We start from the raw sequence: 15,314 nt of genomic DNA on the forward strand, positions 1-15,314 counted from the left end.
GTGGCCACCTTGCACTGATCATGCTCAGCACACTTTCACCACCCACTACCCATGACTTCACCAAATCTGCAGCAAATGCCACAACAATAAAGAGGCTCAGTTCCACACTTATAATTCACACAGACTCTGCACATGGAATTATAACACTCCTCGTCTGACTCCTTCCTACTGTAAAGATCACAGGTGAACTCACCTGCTGCCAACAGTTGCATGTTTGGAGGATGGAGGCTCCAAGGGTGCTTCTCTATGGTCCCATCTGGGCTGCCATAGTGCTGAGGAAACTCCCCTGTGCGACCATTCCAGAGGCAAGGGTGGCTCCAGTGAGGTGGGAGGTGCCCTGTTTGATTCCCTACCTACACCACTCTCACCCAGTCAGAGCAGGTTTCCATACCTGTTCAGCCCCATGATTCCCCCAGCAGACTCACAGATGTCACATTCCATAAATAGCACTGCAGCTGCACACTCAGCTCCCTGCCCCAAATGGATTCCTCAGCAGCTGCCTGCCCCAGACACTGCACAGCCTCATCCTGCAAGAAGAGGGGCCTAAAGAAAGCAGCAGAGAGCCTTCTTACAAGGGCAGGTCCTCCAAGGACAAGGGGCAATGGCTTTACAGTGACAGAGGGTAGTCTTAGATCGGATCATAAGAAGCAATTCTTGGCTGTGATGGTGCTGAGGCACTGGCCTGGCTTCATGCAAGGACTCCTCTCAAGCCAAGCTGAGGACACTCTGGAAAACTGGGTCTAGTGGAAGACCCTCGTTATCCCTCTGTGGGATCCTAGTGCTATCCCTCCCTGTCAATGGCATGGGGGTGGAGCTAGATACCTCCAAGCTGCCTTCCAACTCAAACCATTCTATGGCTCCTTGATTTGCCCCTGCCCCATTGGGCCCCCTTGACACAGGCCACAGTGCCCAGAACACAGAACCCACCTTTCCATGACATCAGATCTGGGGCTGAGGTCACCAGGGCTGCTGTGGGCACTGCGGCTGTGACTGTGCTGCTGCACGGAGCCCTCAGTGCTGGCAGCTGACACGTGCCTCTGGCAGCCATGAATTGGCTCGGCCTCCTTGTCCTGCTGACCGTGGCCGGGCTGGTGCTCGGGACAAGGGACAACTGTGGGTAAGTGGCCCCAGGCCCTGGGAGGGAGCCATGGCAACACTTGGGGCCTTCCCTGGAAGGCATGTGTCCCCCATGGCCGGGCCACAGCTTCCCACCCGCCATGGGGAAGCCTCGGTTCCTTGGACAGACACACATCCCATGGGCTTCCCTGGCCTGCTGTGTGTGCAAGCCCTTGTGGGGAGGGCAGAGGGCTGAGCTTCGGCCTGAGCCACAGCAGGCCACGCAGCAACATGGAAATGACTTTCTGCTTGCAGATGGACCTGCGGACTCCGACCCATGGTGTCTGACTCTGGGTACAAGAGTCATGACTATGGCATGACACGCATCATTGGTGGCACAGATGCCAAGCCAGGGGCTTGGCCATGGATGGTCAGCATCCAGCATCCCAGGATACCAGGCACAAATCATTTCTGTGGAGGGTCTCTCATCAGGGCAGATTGGGTCCTCACAGCAGCCCATTGCTTCGACCTAATTTTGTAAGAGGGGGCAGGAAATAGGGACATTCTCACTACACCAGCAGGTGCCCTGTCAGCAGCACCACCTGTGACTCCCATCCCCTTTCCTCTCACACAGCCCACCTCCCACACTGCTCACAAGACTCCTGAGCTTGTGCCAAGGCTTCCTAGCAGCCTCCAGCTTGACATTTCCCCAGGCTAATGTGTGTGAGGGCACTCACACCTGCCAGAGCACTGCTCCCTCTCTGCCCTGCCAAGCAGAGGTGTGGCAGCTGCTGTGACACACAGCTCTGCTCCCTCTCAGCCCTCTCTCCATTTGCCTTCCAGTAACACCAGCTTAGTGTATGTGGTGATTGGGGCCACCCAGTTGACTCAGCCGGGACCTGGGGCACAAGTGCGCCAAATTAAGAAGTTACTGCGTCATGAAAACTATGAGAGACATGACATGAGCTATGATATTGCCCTGCTGCAACTAAGCAAGCCTGTCGAGTGCAGCCCCTACATCCAGCTGGCCTGTGTGGCCGACCCTATCCTAGGAGTGTCAGTGTCAGAGAAGCAGACTTGCTGGATCGCTGGCTGGGGTGCTACCTCTACAAAAAGTGAGTTTCCAAGAGGGACTCCTTTTGGGAGCCAGCTAAGTGCATTGGGGAGAGGGTTTGGGCTTCTCCACAGAGCAGAGGCCAAAGCCAGACTGCAGAATGTACCCCTGTGCAGAGATAGGCCTGGCCCCCTCCCCAAACGCAGGCAGCAGGGACACAGTGTCCCAGTGCCTCTGCAGAGGGAAAGCCGACCCTAGGGAAAGGGATTTCCCCCAGAAAAGGGAGCAGCAGCATGAGAAGCTGCTGGGGGCTTATTTCTTTTTCTGCTCGTAGATAAAAGGCCGAGTGATCGCCTACAGGAGGCCAAGGTGCACCTCATCAATCTCCAGCTCTGCAACAGCACCTTCTGGTACTCAGGGACAGTCCACCCCTACAATGTGTGTGCTGGTTACCCACAGGGCAAGATCGACACCTGCCAGGTATCGATCCCAGTGCCCCCCTTGTGCCAGAAAGCCAAGCCAGTGCTCTTGGCAGTGCAGAGATCCAGGTGCCAAACATCCATCCTCTGCACATCCAGGAGCCTTGTGCAGAGAGGACAGAGAGAGCCCTACCCTACAGGACCCCAAGCCATTCAGAGCCAAGCCTCTGGAGGCTCAAGCACCTGAATGCAGCTCTGGCTGTGAGAGGGGAGGAGACAGCCTCATTGCTGGTTACACCCCCTTAATCCTCTCTGCTCTATTGCAGGGTGACAGTGGAGGTCCTCTCATGTGCCAGGACAACCATACTGACACCTGGTGGGTTGTTGGAGTGACCAGCTGGGGAAAAAGCTGTGGCAGAGCAAGGCGGCCCGGAGTCTACACCTCCGCTCAGTACTTCTATGACTGGATCCTGGTCCACATGGGCAGAAAGAATATTTGATGTGCTTCTTGAGCTCCAGGATGGGCATTGTCAAGGGTGAGCTGCAGTGCACAGCAAGTGTTTCTTGCTAGGGCAATGCCTGCTGATCCAAAGGTAGCCTCAAGGGTCAAAAGCTCTGTCCTGACTAGATTTCGATCCTCTGTGCACACAAACATTTGAGATGATTTAGTCATTGAAATAAAGTTGCCTATCATCACAGGGAGCCATCTTTTCAGTGGAATTTCAACTCCTTGGCAAAGCAAGGACTTCTACTATTAGCCCCTGCAGAATGAGCCTGAGGGCAGTCCTGCCAGGCACAAATAGAGTGGCTCCAGACGGTTCCAAAGGACTCCAGAGGACTCCAAAAGGCTCCAAAGGGCTCTAAAGTACCTGGTCAGAGAGGACAGTGCTCTGAGACACCATGGGCTGGAGGAACCTGGTACACCAAGCCTAGGAAGGCAATAGGAGAAAAGCAGACACCTTGGGGGCAGTGCTCAAATGCCCATGGGCTGATGATTTAAGGCCTGGTGTCAGCCTGGGCAAAGGGAACATGTAGAGAGCAGTTTCCCCAGGAAAACGTAAAACTCTGGAAAAATGCCTTGAGAAACCTCATTGTTCGTGCCACAAGCAGAAGGCTGATTGACATGCTGTCTATTGCTAAGAGAGCTAATTGTTACTAGAAAGTTCTCCTCAGTTCTCTGTGTTAACATACACTTAATTTTAGTGCAAGAATTCTAATATTCCTGATCACTGTCCTCTACTGGACCCTTCCCTCAGACCACACCTTAACTCCCCACCCACACTAGGGTGCATAACTTCCCCTCTGTGCCCCTTAAGGTCTTTGAAATAACCACTCTTGAGGAAATCTACACCCAGAATACATGGGACTTCTGGACCAGTCACAATAGGGTGTTTTACTCCACTCCTTCTTGGTCAAGTGTACCTCAGCTTCCAAGACAGTCAACTGCTGCAACTCCCCTGTTGCCCCAGCAATAGAAATAGGTTCTGTCCCTACATGTCCCACTGGTATTAAAGTACATTTTGCACCAGTGTCAACCAAAACCTTGTATTTTTGTAGTTCTGTTGTACTAGGGCACACAGTCCAAAACATCCAATTTCTCCAGCATTTACCTGATTAGATGCCAGGGGCCCTCTTGTCCTGGTTGTCATTTACTCCCTTTGGGTACATTCCAGAGTCCTTCAAGGGGAAGGACATATCTTCCTTCCTTTTGTTTTACCTGGCAGCTTGGCTACAGGAAACAGTAGCTACATTCCTTCTAGTGGAACTCCCTTGTTAGTAGCTTCCTCGTTTAGTTTACACACCCGTGCTTCCAGGACAGAAGTGAGTTTTCCATCCCACCTCATATCTTCCCCATGCTCACAAAGGAAGAACCACAGGTCAGCTCGTGGGGTGTACCCTTCTCCCTAGCTGGGGTCATCTGTCTCTGATAAGAGGGAATCTGCTCTGTACAGACAAGACTTGGAGAAGGTCCTCTTTAATCTCCTTCCTGAGTTTCTGATGGGTTTCTTCAATCCTGCCTTCCGCTTTGTGTATATGGTCAGCCAAGTCTGTTTCCACAGCTGAGATTTTTTCTTCTCTTGGGCCATGCACAGTGTCTTCATAGTACTGGAGCCTCTTTGTCCAAGCACTACTGTCTCATCCCTCTCCTTCCACTGCAGTGTTGCTATGGCAGGAGTGTATATTTGTGGCTGGATTTGTTCAAGTTTGAGGTACATCACTCAATGCCCTACATTTTACAACATCTGGACTCCTAGCAGTTTGTTGTCATCTGAGAAAAGGACCTCTAGCACAGCCAGTTTTCTCAAGTATTGGATTCCTTGATCTATGGTCTTCCATGAGGCCTTGCTGCAGCTGAAGATCTTCTGAGTGAAGATATCTTTCTTTCACACTTGTTAAGAGCCATGTCCAGAGGCTGAGAGGCTAGGGCCTCCTTGCCTCAAATACCTCACTTTAGTACCATCCAAAATCGTACCACAGCCTGTGGTGTCCCAGACTCAGACCAACCAACTTAATAAAGACTCGTTGGGCCATTGGCTGAGATCTCTTCTCAGATTGTGAAGGCTTTCTAATGACAGAGACTTGTGATTGTTTCTGGTTCCAATTCCTCTGCTGGCTGTGAGGGTCCTGACTTCTCATCGTCATCCACTGGATGAGTGGATTTGGTTTTGTGTTTCCTTCTCTGGACAGGGGCAATTGCTGTTGGCTTAGGCTCCCTGTCTGGTTTATCTACAGCCAGAGTGCCTGGGGTATCTGCTGATTCATCCTCCTGCCCCTCTGTATTTGCTGCCCTACAGTATCTACCAGTGTGTGATAAGTATTTGCCAGGGCCCAGCACATTGCAATGAGCTTCTCCTCTTTAGAGTTGTCATTGCAATTTTCTTTCAGATATTTTCCCACCTCAGCTGGATTCTGAATTTCTTCAGGGGGAAAGTTCCAAACTATTGGGGCAGAGAATTCCTTAAGGGTTTGGCCTATGTCCTCTCATATCCCATACCAGTCAAGATTTTCCACCACTGGGGCAGATGTCTGGACAACCTCTTTGGAAATCTCAGCCTTGGTTCTAAACGAGGAGGGCTAGCAGAATTTAAAAACAAGAAAATATAGTACTTCTAACATCCAGAGGGAATGGAATATCCTCAAGAGATGATCTTCAAGATTTGAAGAGGAAGAAGGAGGTAAAATCATCCCCTACTTTTCCCCAAACAGGCTGACTGTAATTGTTAATAATCCCCAGAAAAGGCTGCCAAGACCAGCACAGTAAAACAGCAGAGAATATTCATCCCAAATAACTCTCATTGCCTCTGATATTATCTTTCCATAAATAATTAGCTCAGAGCATATCAACGCAGCAATTCTGATTCATGTCCCTGATATGAAGAAGATATATACCAGGGCCAAGATTGCCAATACATATCGATAAGCACACATACCTAGATGCCAGGAAGCCGTTATTGAACCAGGTAGCATGGTGGCCACTGACTGCTGTACCCAGTACAAAGCCTTTCATACAAGAAGGTTATTTTTTTATTTTTCACTTTTTCTTGCCCCCTTAAGTTGGGTAACACATTTTGTCTCATTATGAGACAATTTAAAAGAGAACCATCGGGCTTATCTTCTTTAGACTTCCGAGAATCCCTTTCTTCCAGTAAGGAATGAATACTAATAAATGAAAGTGAAAAAAACCAACAAAACCCCAATGTATTATTAACAAACCAAATGCCAACAGGCAGGGAAAAATAAAAAGTAAATAATTTGTACAAATCAAAGTGTCAAACCTCACCACTCCATCAGAACAAAAGGGGAGCCCAAATGCTGGAGAATACCCATTCCTGATATACAATACAAGATGGCATCAACTTATCTCCCTTTGGAAGGCAGAAGCCTGACGGGCAGATGAAGGCCCAGTAGCAGACAAAGGCCTTGTGGTTCATCTGATGCCAACTTCCTCCCCATGGCAAAGAACAGCAGAACGGATATGGAAGGCAAAGCAGCTGGGCTGGAGCCACTTGGTGTTCTCTCCACAGCTTGACACAGTTCACAGCGGTTTGGGTTGGAGCAGGGGAGTTCTGTTCCTACCAGTGTGATGTCCCTGGTTTTGGACAAGCAGCTGCTCAATTTGCCTCAAGGCAGCCCAAAAATCACTACTGCAGCTTCCCTGAGATAAGGAAAGGAAAAACTTCTGCCTAAGCAAAAACCAAGCAAGCCGCGATAAAATCACGCCATACAAAGCCCTGAGAAATCTGGGCAGGGAGTTTTTAAAAAACACCCACGTAAAAGAAAATACTCCTTTCCCTAGGCCTCACACACACAAGCTCCAGGGTTAGCAGGGTCTTAAAGATACAATAACAATTTCTGGAGTGTGAGCGGAGGATATCTGTATACACTGTCATAATAAATAATTCCAAGGCACTGAGGCACAGGCACAGGTTGCCCAGAGCAGTGTGGAACTCTGCTCTTCCCACAGTCAGGGGCGGCACATAAGATACAGACACCACTTTCAGGAATAAACATAATTTACTATAATTCAAAGCTGTGAAGAATTGCAAAAGGATAAGTAAGCAGGACATCAAATCCTTAGCAAAGAATGGAAAAATGATAAGTAAGAAGTGCATTTAATCATTACTATAAAAACTGCCTACAGTGATGAAGAAAGACACATCACAAGTTACTCTAATCCTTGACCATCATCCAGGTCTGCCCATCAAGTCACAGTGAAGGACTGGAGAACCACTCCCAGCAACTGGGAAATCCTGCAGATTCCTTCCCCGACAGGCAACAAGGTTGTTGACTGCACTGTGAGAGGGCCCCATCTTTATACTGGTGAATAAACAAGTTACTATAACTTCTAGGGCAGGATCATCTGGTTTCATTCTCCTACTGGAATGCTCCCTAAGCCTTGGAGGGCTCCAAGGGAAATGTCTGTGATCCTACACCCAAAAGGAAGGCCCAATATGGCCTTCTCTGGTTTCTAAATAGGGAAAGGCAAATCCATATGGTCTCCAGTGTATGGATATAGATAACACTTGGTTGGACGGTTCATGCAGAGGCCAACTTTTGGTCAAGAGCTGTTGTTCCTGCCTCAGTCAGGGTCTGTTGGTCAGGACTTAATACTGCAATGTCCCATCCCTCAAAAGTGTTCAAAGACAGATTCTGAGCCAGGTTCTGAGCAAAGTTCTCCAGTACAAGCTATCCGTCTGTGTCCATGCCAGGGGATATTATGAGAGCTTTGTGATTTCCAAGGTCCTCTTCACCCCACCCCATTCCATGGCTCATGGATTCAATGTTTCCCCTCCCCCAGTGGGCCCCATTTGCACAGGCCCCCACAGTGCCCCAAACACGGAACCCACCCCTCTGTGACATCAGCCCCGGGGACGAGGGCACCACGGGCAGCGCGGCTGCTGCGGGCACTGCGGCTGTGACTGTGCTGCTGCACAGAGCCCTCAGTGCTGGCAGCTGACACGTGCCTCTGGCAGCCATGAATTGGCTCGGCCTCCTTGTCCTGCTGACCGTGGCCGGGCTGGCCCACAGCATTCAGTATCCCTGCGGGTAAGTGGCCCCAGGCGCTGGGAGGGAGCCACGGCAACACTTGGGGCCTTCCCTGGAGGGGGCCCACCTGTCCCCCATGGCCGGGCCATAGCTTCCCACCCGCCATGGGGAAGTCTCAGCTCCTTGGACAGACACACATCCCGTGGCCTTCCCTGGCCTGCTGTGTGTACAAGCCCTTGTGGGGAGGGCAGAGGGCTGAGCTTCAGCCTGAGCCACAGCAGGCCACACAGCAACATGGAAATGACTTTCTGCTTGCAGAGGTTCCTGCGGCCTCCGGGCTCCACAACCTGATTACAGCTCCATGACTTATTCCTACGGCAATGTGGCTTATGACTACGGCATGACACGCATCGTGGGTGGTGTAGGTGCTGTGGAAGCATCCTGGCCCTGGGTTGTGAGCATCCAGCATCCCCTTTCACCAAACCTGGGTCATTGGTGTGGAGGATCTCTCATCACTGCAGATTGGGTCCTCACAGCAGCCCATTGCTTCGACAAGATTGAGTAAGGCAGACCAGGGAATGGGGACATTCTCGCTACACCAGCAGGTGCCCTGTCAGCAGCACCACCTGCTACTCCTATCCCCTTTCCTCTCACACAGCCCAGCTGCCACACTGCTCACAAGACTCCTGGGCTTGTGCCAAGGCTTCCTAGCTAATGTGTGTGAGGGCACTCACACCTGCCAGAGCACTGCTCCCTCTCTGCCTTGCCAAGCAGAGGTGTGGCAACTGCTGGGCTGCTGTGGCATATGGCTCTGCTCCCTCTCAGCCCTCTCTCCATCTTCTTTTCAGTAACATCAGCATGCTGTATGTGGTGCTTGGAGCTACCCAGTTCACTCAGCCAGGCCCCGGGGCTGTAGTTCGCAATGTGAAGCAGGTGGTGACTCACCGGGACTACAAGCGTAAAGACTTTCGCTACGATATTGCCTTGGTGCAATTAGAACTTCCTGTCCAGTGCAGCCCCTACATCCAGCTGGCCTGTGTGGCTCACCCCACCCTAAAAGTCTCAAAGCTCAGCAACTGCTGGATCGCTGGCTGGGGTGCCACCACTGCAAGATGTGAGTTCCAAGAGTGAAACCTGGGTCAGCTAAGGGCACTGAGGAGAGGGTTTGGGCTTCCCCACAGCGGAGGCCAAAGCCAAACTGCAGGATGTACCCCTGAGCAGAGATGGGCCTGGACTGCTCCCCAAAGGCAGGCAGCAAGGGACAGAGTGCCCCAGTGCCTCTGCAGAGAGAAAGCCAAATCCTAGGGAGAGGGATTCCCATCAGGCAGGGGAGGAGAACTGGCATGATGCTGCTGAGGGCTTATTCCTTTTTCTGCTCACAGCTCAAGATTCAAGTGATCGCCTGCAGGAGGCCAAGGTCCAGCTCATCAATGGCCAGCTCTGCAACGGCAGTGACTGGTATGCAGGAAGAGTCCACCCCTACAACATATGTGCTGGTTACCCTCAGGGCAACATCGATGCCTGCCAGGTATGAACGTGTCATGAGCCTCTCAGCCGCCAGCAGCCCTGGCAGCACCACCCCAACACAGCCCAGGGCCTGCTTTGCCCGGCCACTCAGTCACCCTCCCAGCCCCAGCTCCCTCCGACTTCTGAGGGGGCTTCCCACACACTCCCCATCCACTCCTGCTTGCCCAGTGCCCCTCTTGGGCAAAGCCAAGCCAGTGTCTTGGCAGTGCAGAGATCCAGGTGCCAAACATCCATCCTCTGCACATCCAGGAGCCTTGTGCAGAGAGGACAGAGAGAGCCCTACCCTATAGGACCCCAAGCCATTCAGAGCCAAGCCTCTGGAGGCTCCAGGCCCTGAGCAGAGCCTTCCTCTGCCTGGAATCCAGCTCAGGCAGGGGCTGTGAGAGGGGAGCAGACAGCCCCATTGCTGGCAGGGGCCACCAACAGCACCCTAATCCTCTCTGCTCTATTGCAGGGCGACAGTGGAGGTCCTCTCATGTGCCAGGACAACACTGCTGAGTACTGGTGGGTTGTTGGTTTAACCAGCTGGGGAGAAGGCTGTGCAAGACCAAAGCAGCCTGGAGTCTACATCTCCACTCAGCACTTCTATGACTGGATTGAGTACAACATGCGTGTACACCATGCAGCAGAAAGTGCTTCCTGAGCAGCAGGACAGGCAGAGTCCAGGGCAGGCTGCAGTGCACCACCACTTTTTCCTGTTGGAGCAACGCCTGCTGATCCAAAGGCAGACTCAGAGTCAAAACCCTGCTCTGTCCTGACCACACTTCTCTCCTGTGTGCACACAAACACTTGAGTTGATTTAGTTGTTCAAATAAAGTTATCTTTGTTCACAGGAAACCATCTTTTCACAGTAATTCCAACTTATGGGCAAGGCAACGAGTGCCACATTCGGCACCTGCAGAATGAGCCTGAGGCACAAAGGGACAGAGTGGCTCCAAAGAGCTCCAAAGTGCCTGGTCAGAGAGGACAGTGCTCTGAGCCACCATGGGCTTCAGGAACCTGGTACATCAAGCCTAGGAAGGGGATAGGACAAAAGCAAACACCTTGGGGACACTGCTCAAATGTCCATGGGCTGATGATTTAGGGCCTGGTGTCAGCCTGGGCCAAGGGAACAGATCCAGGAATGTTCCAGGCATTCCAAGGGAAACTCCTGGCTCCTGACTGGACTGCCAGTGCCCTAAGGCAGAGCCAGAGATCACAGGTAGTAAAGGGGGATTGATGTGCCAGGTGGTCACACTTCACAGATACTCAAAGGAAGAACTGGGGGCATTCTGGGGAGAGGAACCTGGCAGAAACAGTAGGAGAGCACACCAGGAAGGCCGTGGAAGGCCAAGGTGAGTGGGCCAACAATAGCTGCTACACCAAAGACTGTTCACAGGCAGGGCCAACCTGGGAGCCAGGGGGAAAAGATCCCTGGGCTTGGCTCCATATTTGGGAGGAGACAAGGGCAGGGACAGGGAGGAGTCAAGGAAGATGAGAGGGCTGCAAGGGAAGTCTGGCCCATGGAGAGAAGGAGCAGTCAAAGATCCAGCTGCACAGACACAAACTGCAGGTTGCTGTGCTTCTTTGTCTGAGTGCTGCACATAATCACCACAGCATGGGCAAGAACCTTCTTATCTTGACTCACTAATTTAAAAGCAGCTACAAACTGCGGAAATTTGCCCCAACATTTATACTCTTTTTAATCAAACTTTGATGTTGGGGCGTGCAGGGGGCAGGCAATGGTAGAGGATCCTGGAATGCCATGGGGAAGACTTGTTGAAGGCAGTTGCTGTCTTTTCCAGGTGAAGGCAATGAACATTGACTTTCTTCATCTAACAGAATGCTTTCAAATGCCTTGGGCTAGGTGTCACTCCATCTGCTTCTGGATACTCTCCTTGGCTTCAAGGGATGCCTTAAAGGACCTAGAAATAAAACAACACACTTTGGATATAATATTAGTATGGGCAGTAATAAAATGGCTGATCTTTATTAGAGGCCTCCAGAGGCAGATACGGAAAATGCCCACGGAATTCCTCACCCCCCTGGGATGAAAACAGTTTCATTGGTTTAGCAAATTAGCTTATTTGACAAAAATCACCAATTAGAACCACAACTGCTGAAGTAAATCCTCCCTTGGTTCAACAGTCTCTAAATGCTATCCCCCTTCCTGCCCCCAGATGGAAACTAAACTTTGTTTATGAAAATGTGTCTCAAAGAGGTGTTTCCAGCCTTGGTTCCCAAGAAGAACCAAGATAGGATTAAGGGCCTTTCACCCTCCAGGGCTTAGAGGTCTGAAATATGTTTTGTCATTCTGCTTAGGAAAAAGGTTGGGAAAAGTACTGGGAAAACTAGCCACAGATACAACAACAGGCTACAGAGCTACAAATATATGTGCAAAGAGCACAGAGAATACATAAAAGAAAAAAGGCAAAAATCAATCTGGCATCACCAGGCCAATGGAGTCCTATCTCAGGGCACACTTCCCTTTGTGTTAATCAAGATGAAGAGGTGCTGAGAACAACCACTCCACATCTGTACTGGCCCCTGCCAGCCCAGCATAAGCTTCTTCAAATACTGAAGTGAATTTCAGCGGCTGCCTGCTCACTAAAGACACTGAGTCCAAGAGTGTCACTCAGGGCTGGGAATAGCCATTACCCTGGCTAGTCAGCAGACAAGCTTAGAGCTGCCCAGTCATCCTGGCGCAACCTTATTGTGCTGTCTTGGCAAACTTCTGCTGCCCACAAGGATTTTTCCCAGTTCTGTACAGCCTTGACCATGGACATCTCCTCACCTAAACCAGGGATATTTCCTGTCACATCAGACACCTGGAGGCATGTGAAACTCCTTTTTGCATGCCAAGAAGGAACTTCCACCCCCTTCTGTGTGTGCTCTAGCACCCATTTGGTGGCATGAGGGACACAAGGCTCTCTCTGTGCCTGTCTCCAAAACCCTTCAAGCAGAGACTCGAGCCCCTCCACGTCACAACTTATGGGGGCCTCCACAACTCCTCTGTGGCCACCTTGCACTGATCATGCTGCGCACGCCTTCCCCACCCACTACCCATGACTTCACCAACTCTGCAGCAAATGCCACAGCAATAGAGAGGCTCAATTCCATGCTTATAATTCACACAGTCTCTGCACATGGAATTATAACACTCCTCATCTATCTCCTTCCTGCTCTGAAAATCCAAGCAGTTGGATATTTGGAGGAGGGAGGCTCCAGAGCTACTTCCCTACAGTCCCATCTGGGTTGCCAGAGTGCTGAGGATTCTTCTCTCTGTTACCATTCCAGAGGCACAGGTGGCTTCAGCAAACTGACAGGTGCCCTCTTTCATTCCTTACCCATGCCACTCTCACCCAGTCAGAGCAGGTTTCTGTGTCCATTCCCGGGGTTCCATCAACAGCCTCACTCATGTCACGTTCCATAAAGAGCCACTGGCTCCTGCTGTGGCTCTCAGTGGTGTCCTGGTTTACAGAACGGATATCTGCCAAGGAAGGCGGGACGCTCCCTTGGAATGGAAAATGTCACCCCCTTCTCTCCAAATCATTAGAACTTTGAAATTAGGAGGGTTTCAGGCAGAGATGTGAGAACAGGAGTAGCAGTTCTTTACCAGTGTGTATAACAAGACAAACAGACAAACAGCAGCAGCCCCAACAAACAGAAGCAGGAGCCCAGCAGGAGCCTTCTCCCAGCCGCAGGCGCTGTCCCCCGGTGCAGTTCCAGTCACTGCCGCCAGGGGCGCTGGTGGCTCCCGGCCGGGCGGGGCAGTGCGATGATTCCTCCGCACCTGCAGGGGGCGCTCCCCACACGGTCATGGCAGAAGGGATGGAGAAGGGGCTTCCTTTGGAAACTCACGGGAAGCAGCCGGTCTCAGCGCCACTCGGAAAGCTGAATGGACTGCAGCAGGAACCTTGGAGAAACAGGCCAGAGCAGCAGAGGCAGGGCCATGCCGGAGTGAAAAAGTGTGGCAAAGATTCCAGAGCCGTGCCAGAAGCCGTGGAGTGTTTGGGCAGGCACAGAGTGTTGGGTTAATATGCAGCAAAAAAGGCCAAATCAACAGCAGAAAACAGCAGGGCTGGGCAGTGGCTGCCAGGCTGCTGCAAGCAGCAGCCACAAGCAGGTGGGAGACGCTGCCTCCAGCAAGGGGGAGGGAGTCAGGGTCCCCTTGGCAGTGAGGCTGGGTGTTGGAAAGGTCCCAGTTCAAGAGCTGCTCTTGTGAGCAGCAGCTCACCCACAGGAAGGAGAAAAGCAGTGCAGGACAGAATTCCAGGGTGACAGCAAATTCACCCCTCAGCAGCAGCAAACCCGATCATTCCCCTCCAGCCCCAAGAGTGAGAGAGAGTGAGGAGCTGAGCCCAGCCCCTCAGTCCTCAGCCAAAATCTCACAGTATCTCTCCACTTCCCAAGAGAAGCCACTTGCTCAGAGACAGAAGCAAAGTGCACCCTTCCCCCTTCTCGTTGGCTACATCTTCTGTCTCTCTTAAGTATCTCTTGTTCTCATCACTTAGGCAACAAATTGGAGAAAATTCCCTAAGAGAAATAAAAAGGTGATGGTGGCGGGGGCAGTGGAAATCTCAATCTCCAAAAAGTGTCCATTGCCCTGGCCTGTGCCACAGCTCCCTGTGCTCTCTTTGCACCCTTCAAGGGATGCAAAGTCTCTGGTTCCAGGCTCCCACCAGCCAGAGCTCAGTCTGCAGCTGGCACTGCAGCTGCACACTCAGCTCCCTGCCCCAAATGGATTCCTCAGCAGCTGCCTGCCCCAGACACTGCACAGCCTCATCCTGCAAGCAGAGGGGCCTAAAGAAAGCAGCAGAGAGCCTTCTTACAAGGGCAGGTCCTCCAAGGACAAGGGGCAATGGCTTTACAGTGACAGAGGGTAGCTTCATATGAGTTTTGGGAAGCAATTCTTGACTATAAGGCTGCAGAGGTGTTGACGTGGGTTGCCCAGAGCAGCTGTGGATGACAGTTTTTCATATAGGCAGGGTCAGCACAGGAGACACAGACACCAACTTCAGGAATAAATGTAATTTACTCTAATTCAAAGCTGTGAAGAATTGCAAAAGGATAAGCTAAGCAATGCATCTACTCATTACTCTAAAAGACTGCCTACAGTGATGAAGAAAGACACATCACAAGTTACCCTAATCCTTGACCACCATCCAGGTCTGCCCATCAAGTCACAGTGAAGGACTGGAGAACCACTCCCAGCAACTGGGAAATCCTGCAGATTCCTTCCCCGACAGGCAACGAGGTTGCTGACTGCACTGTGAGAGGGCCCCATCTTTATACTGGTGAATAAACAAGTTACTATAACTTCTAGGGCAGGATCATCTGGTTTCATTCTCTTACTGGAATGCTCCCTAGGCCTTGGAGGGCTCCAGGAAGAACCAAGGGAGTTGTCTGTGATCCTACACCTCCAGAAGAAGGCCAGACGTGGTTTTCTTTGGCTCCTAAGTAGGGAAAGGCAAATCCATATGGTCTCCAGTGTATGGATATAGATAACACTTGGTTGGACGGTTCATGCAGAGGCCAACTTTTGGTCAAGAACTGTTGTTCCTGCCTCAGTCAGGGTCTGTTGGTCAGGACTTAATACTGCAATGCCCCATCCCTCAAAAGTGTTCAAGGACAGATTCTGAGCCAGGCTGTGCACACTGTGAACAACTGGGTCAAGTGCAAGCCATCCCTCCCTGCCGATGGTAGTGTGTTGGAACTATGTGATCTTCACGGACCCTTCCAACCCAAACCATTCTGTGCCTCCTTGATTCAATGCAGATCTTTTTGACAGG

The 15,314-nt window shown here is 51.4% G+C and overlaps 2 protein-coding genes across 2 annotated transcripts; both read left to right on the plus strand.

The window, feature by feature from the left end:
* The first annotated feature begins 1,046 nt into the window (after positions 1–1,046).
* On the plus strand, positions 1,047–3,029 carry LOC136358563 (acrosin-like). Its single transcript, XM_066314440.1, has 5 exons — positions 1,047–1,117; positions 1,372–1,593; positions 1,900–2,171; positions 2,445–2,590; positions 2,856–3,029. The coding sequence occupies exons 1-5, from the start codon at positions 1,047–1,049 to the stop codon at positions 3,027–3,029; spliced, it is 885 nt and encodes a 294-aa protein (XP_066170537.1).
* Positions 3,030–8,005: 4,976 nt separating this feature from the next.
* LOC136358565 (acrosin-like) lies at positions 8,006–10,186 on the plus strand. Its single transcript, XM_066314442.1, has 5 exons — positions 8,006–8,076; positions 8,335–8,577; positions 8,865–9,130; positions 9,399–9,544; positions 9,998–10,186. Exons 1-5 carry the CDS (start codon positions 8,006–8,008, stop codon positions 10,184–10,186), a joined length of 915 nt encoding a protein of 304 aa, XP_066170539.1.
* The last annotated feature ends 5,128 nt before the right edge of the window (positions 10,187–15,314 follow it).

Source organism: Sylvia atricapilla, chromosome 3, assembly GCF_009819655.1.
Source record: "Sylvia atricapilla isolate bSylAtr1 chromosome 3, bSylAtr1.pri, whole genome shotgun sequence".
NCBI classification, from domain to species: Eukaryota; Metazoa; Chordata; class Aves; order Passeriformes; family Sylviidae; genus Sylvia; species Sylvia atricapilla.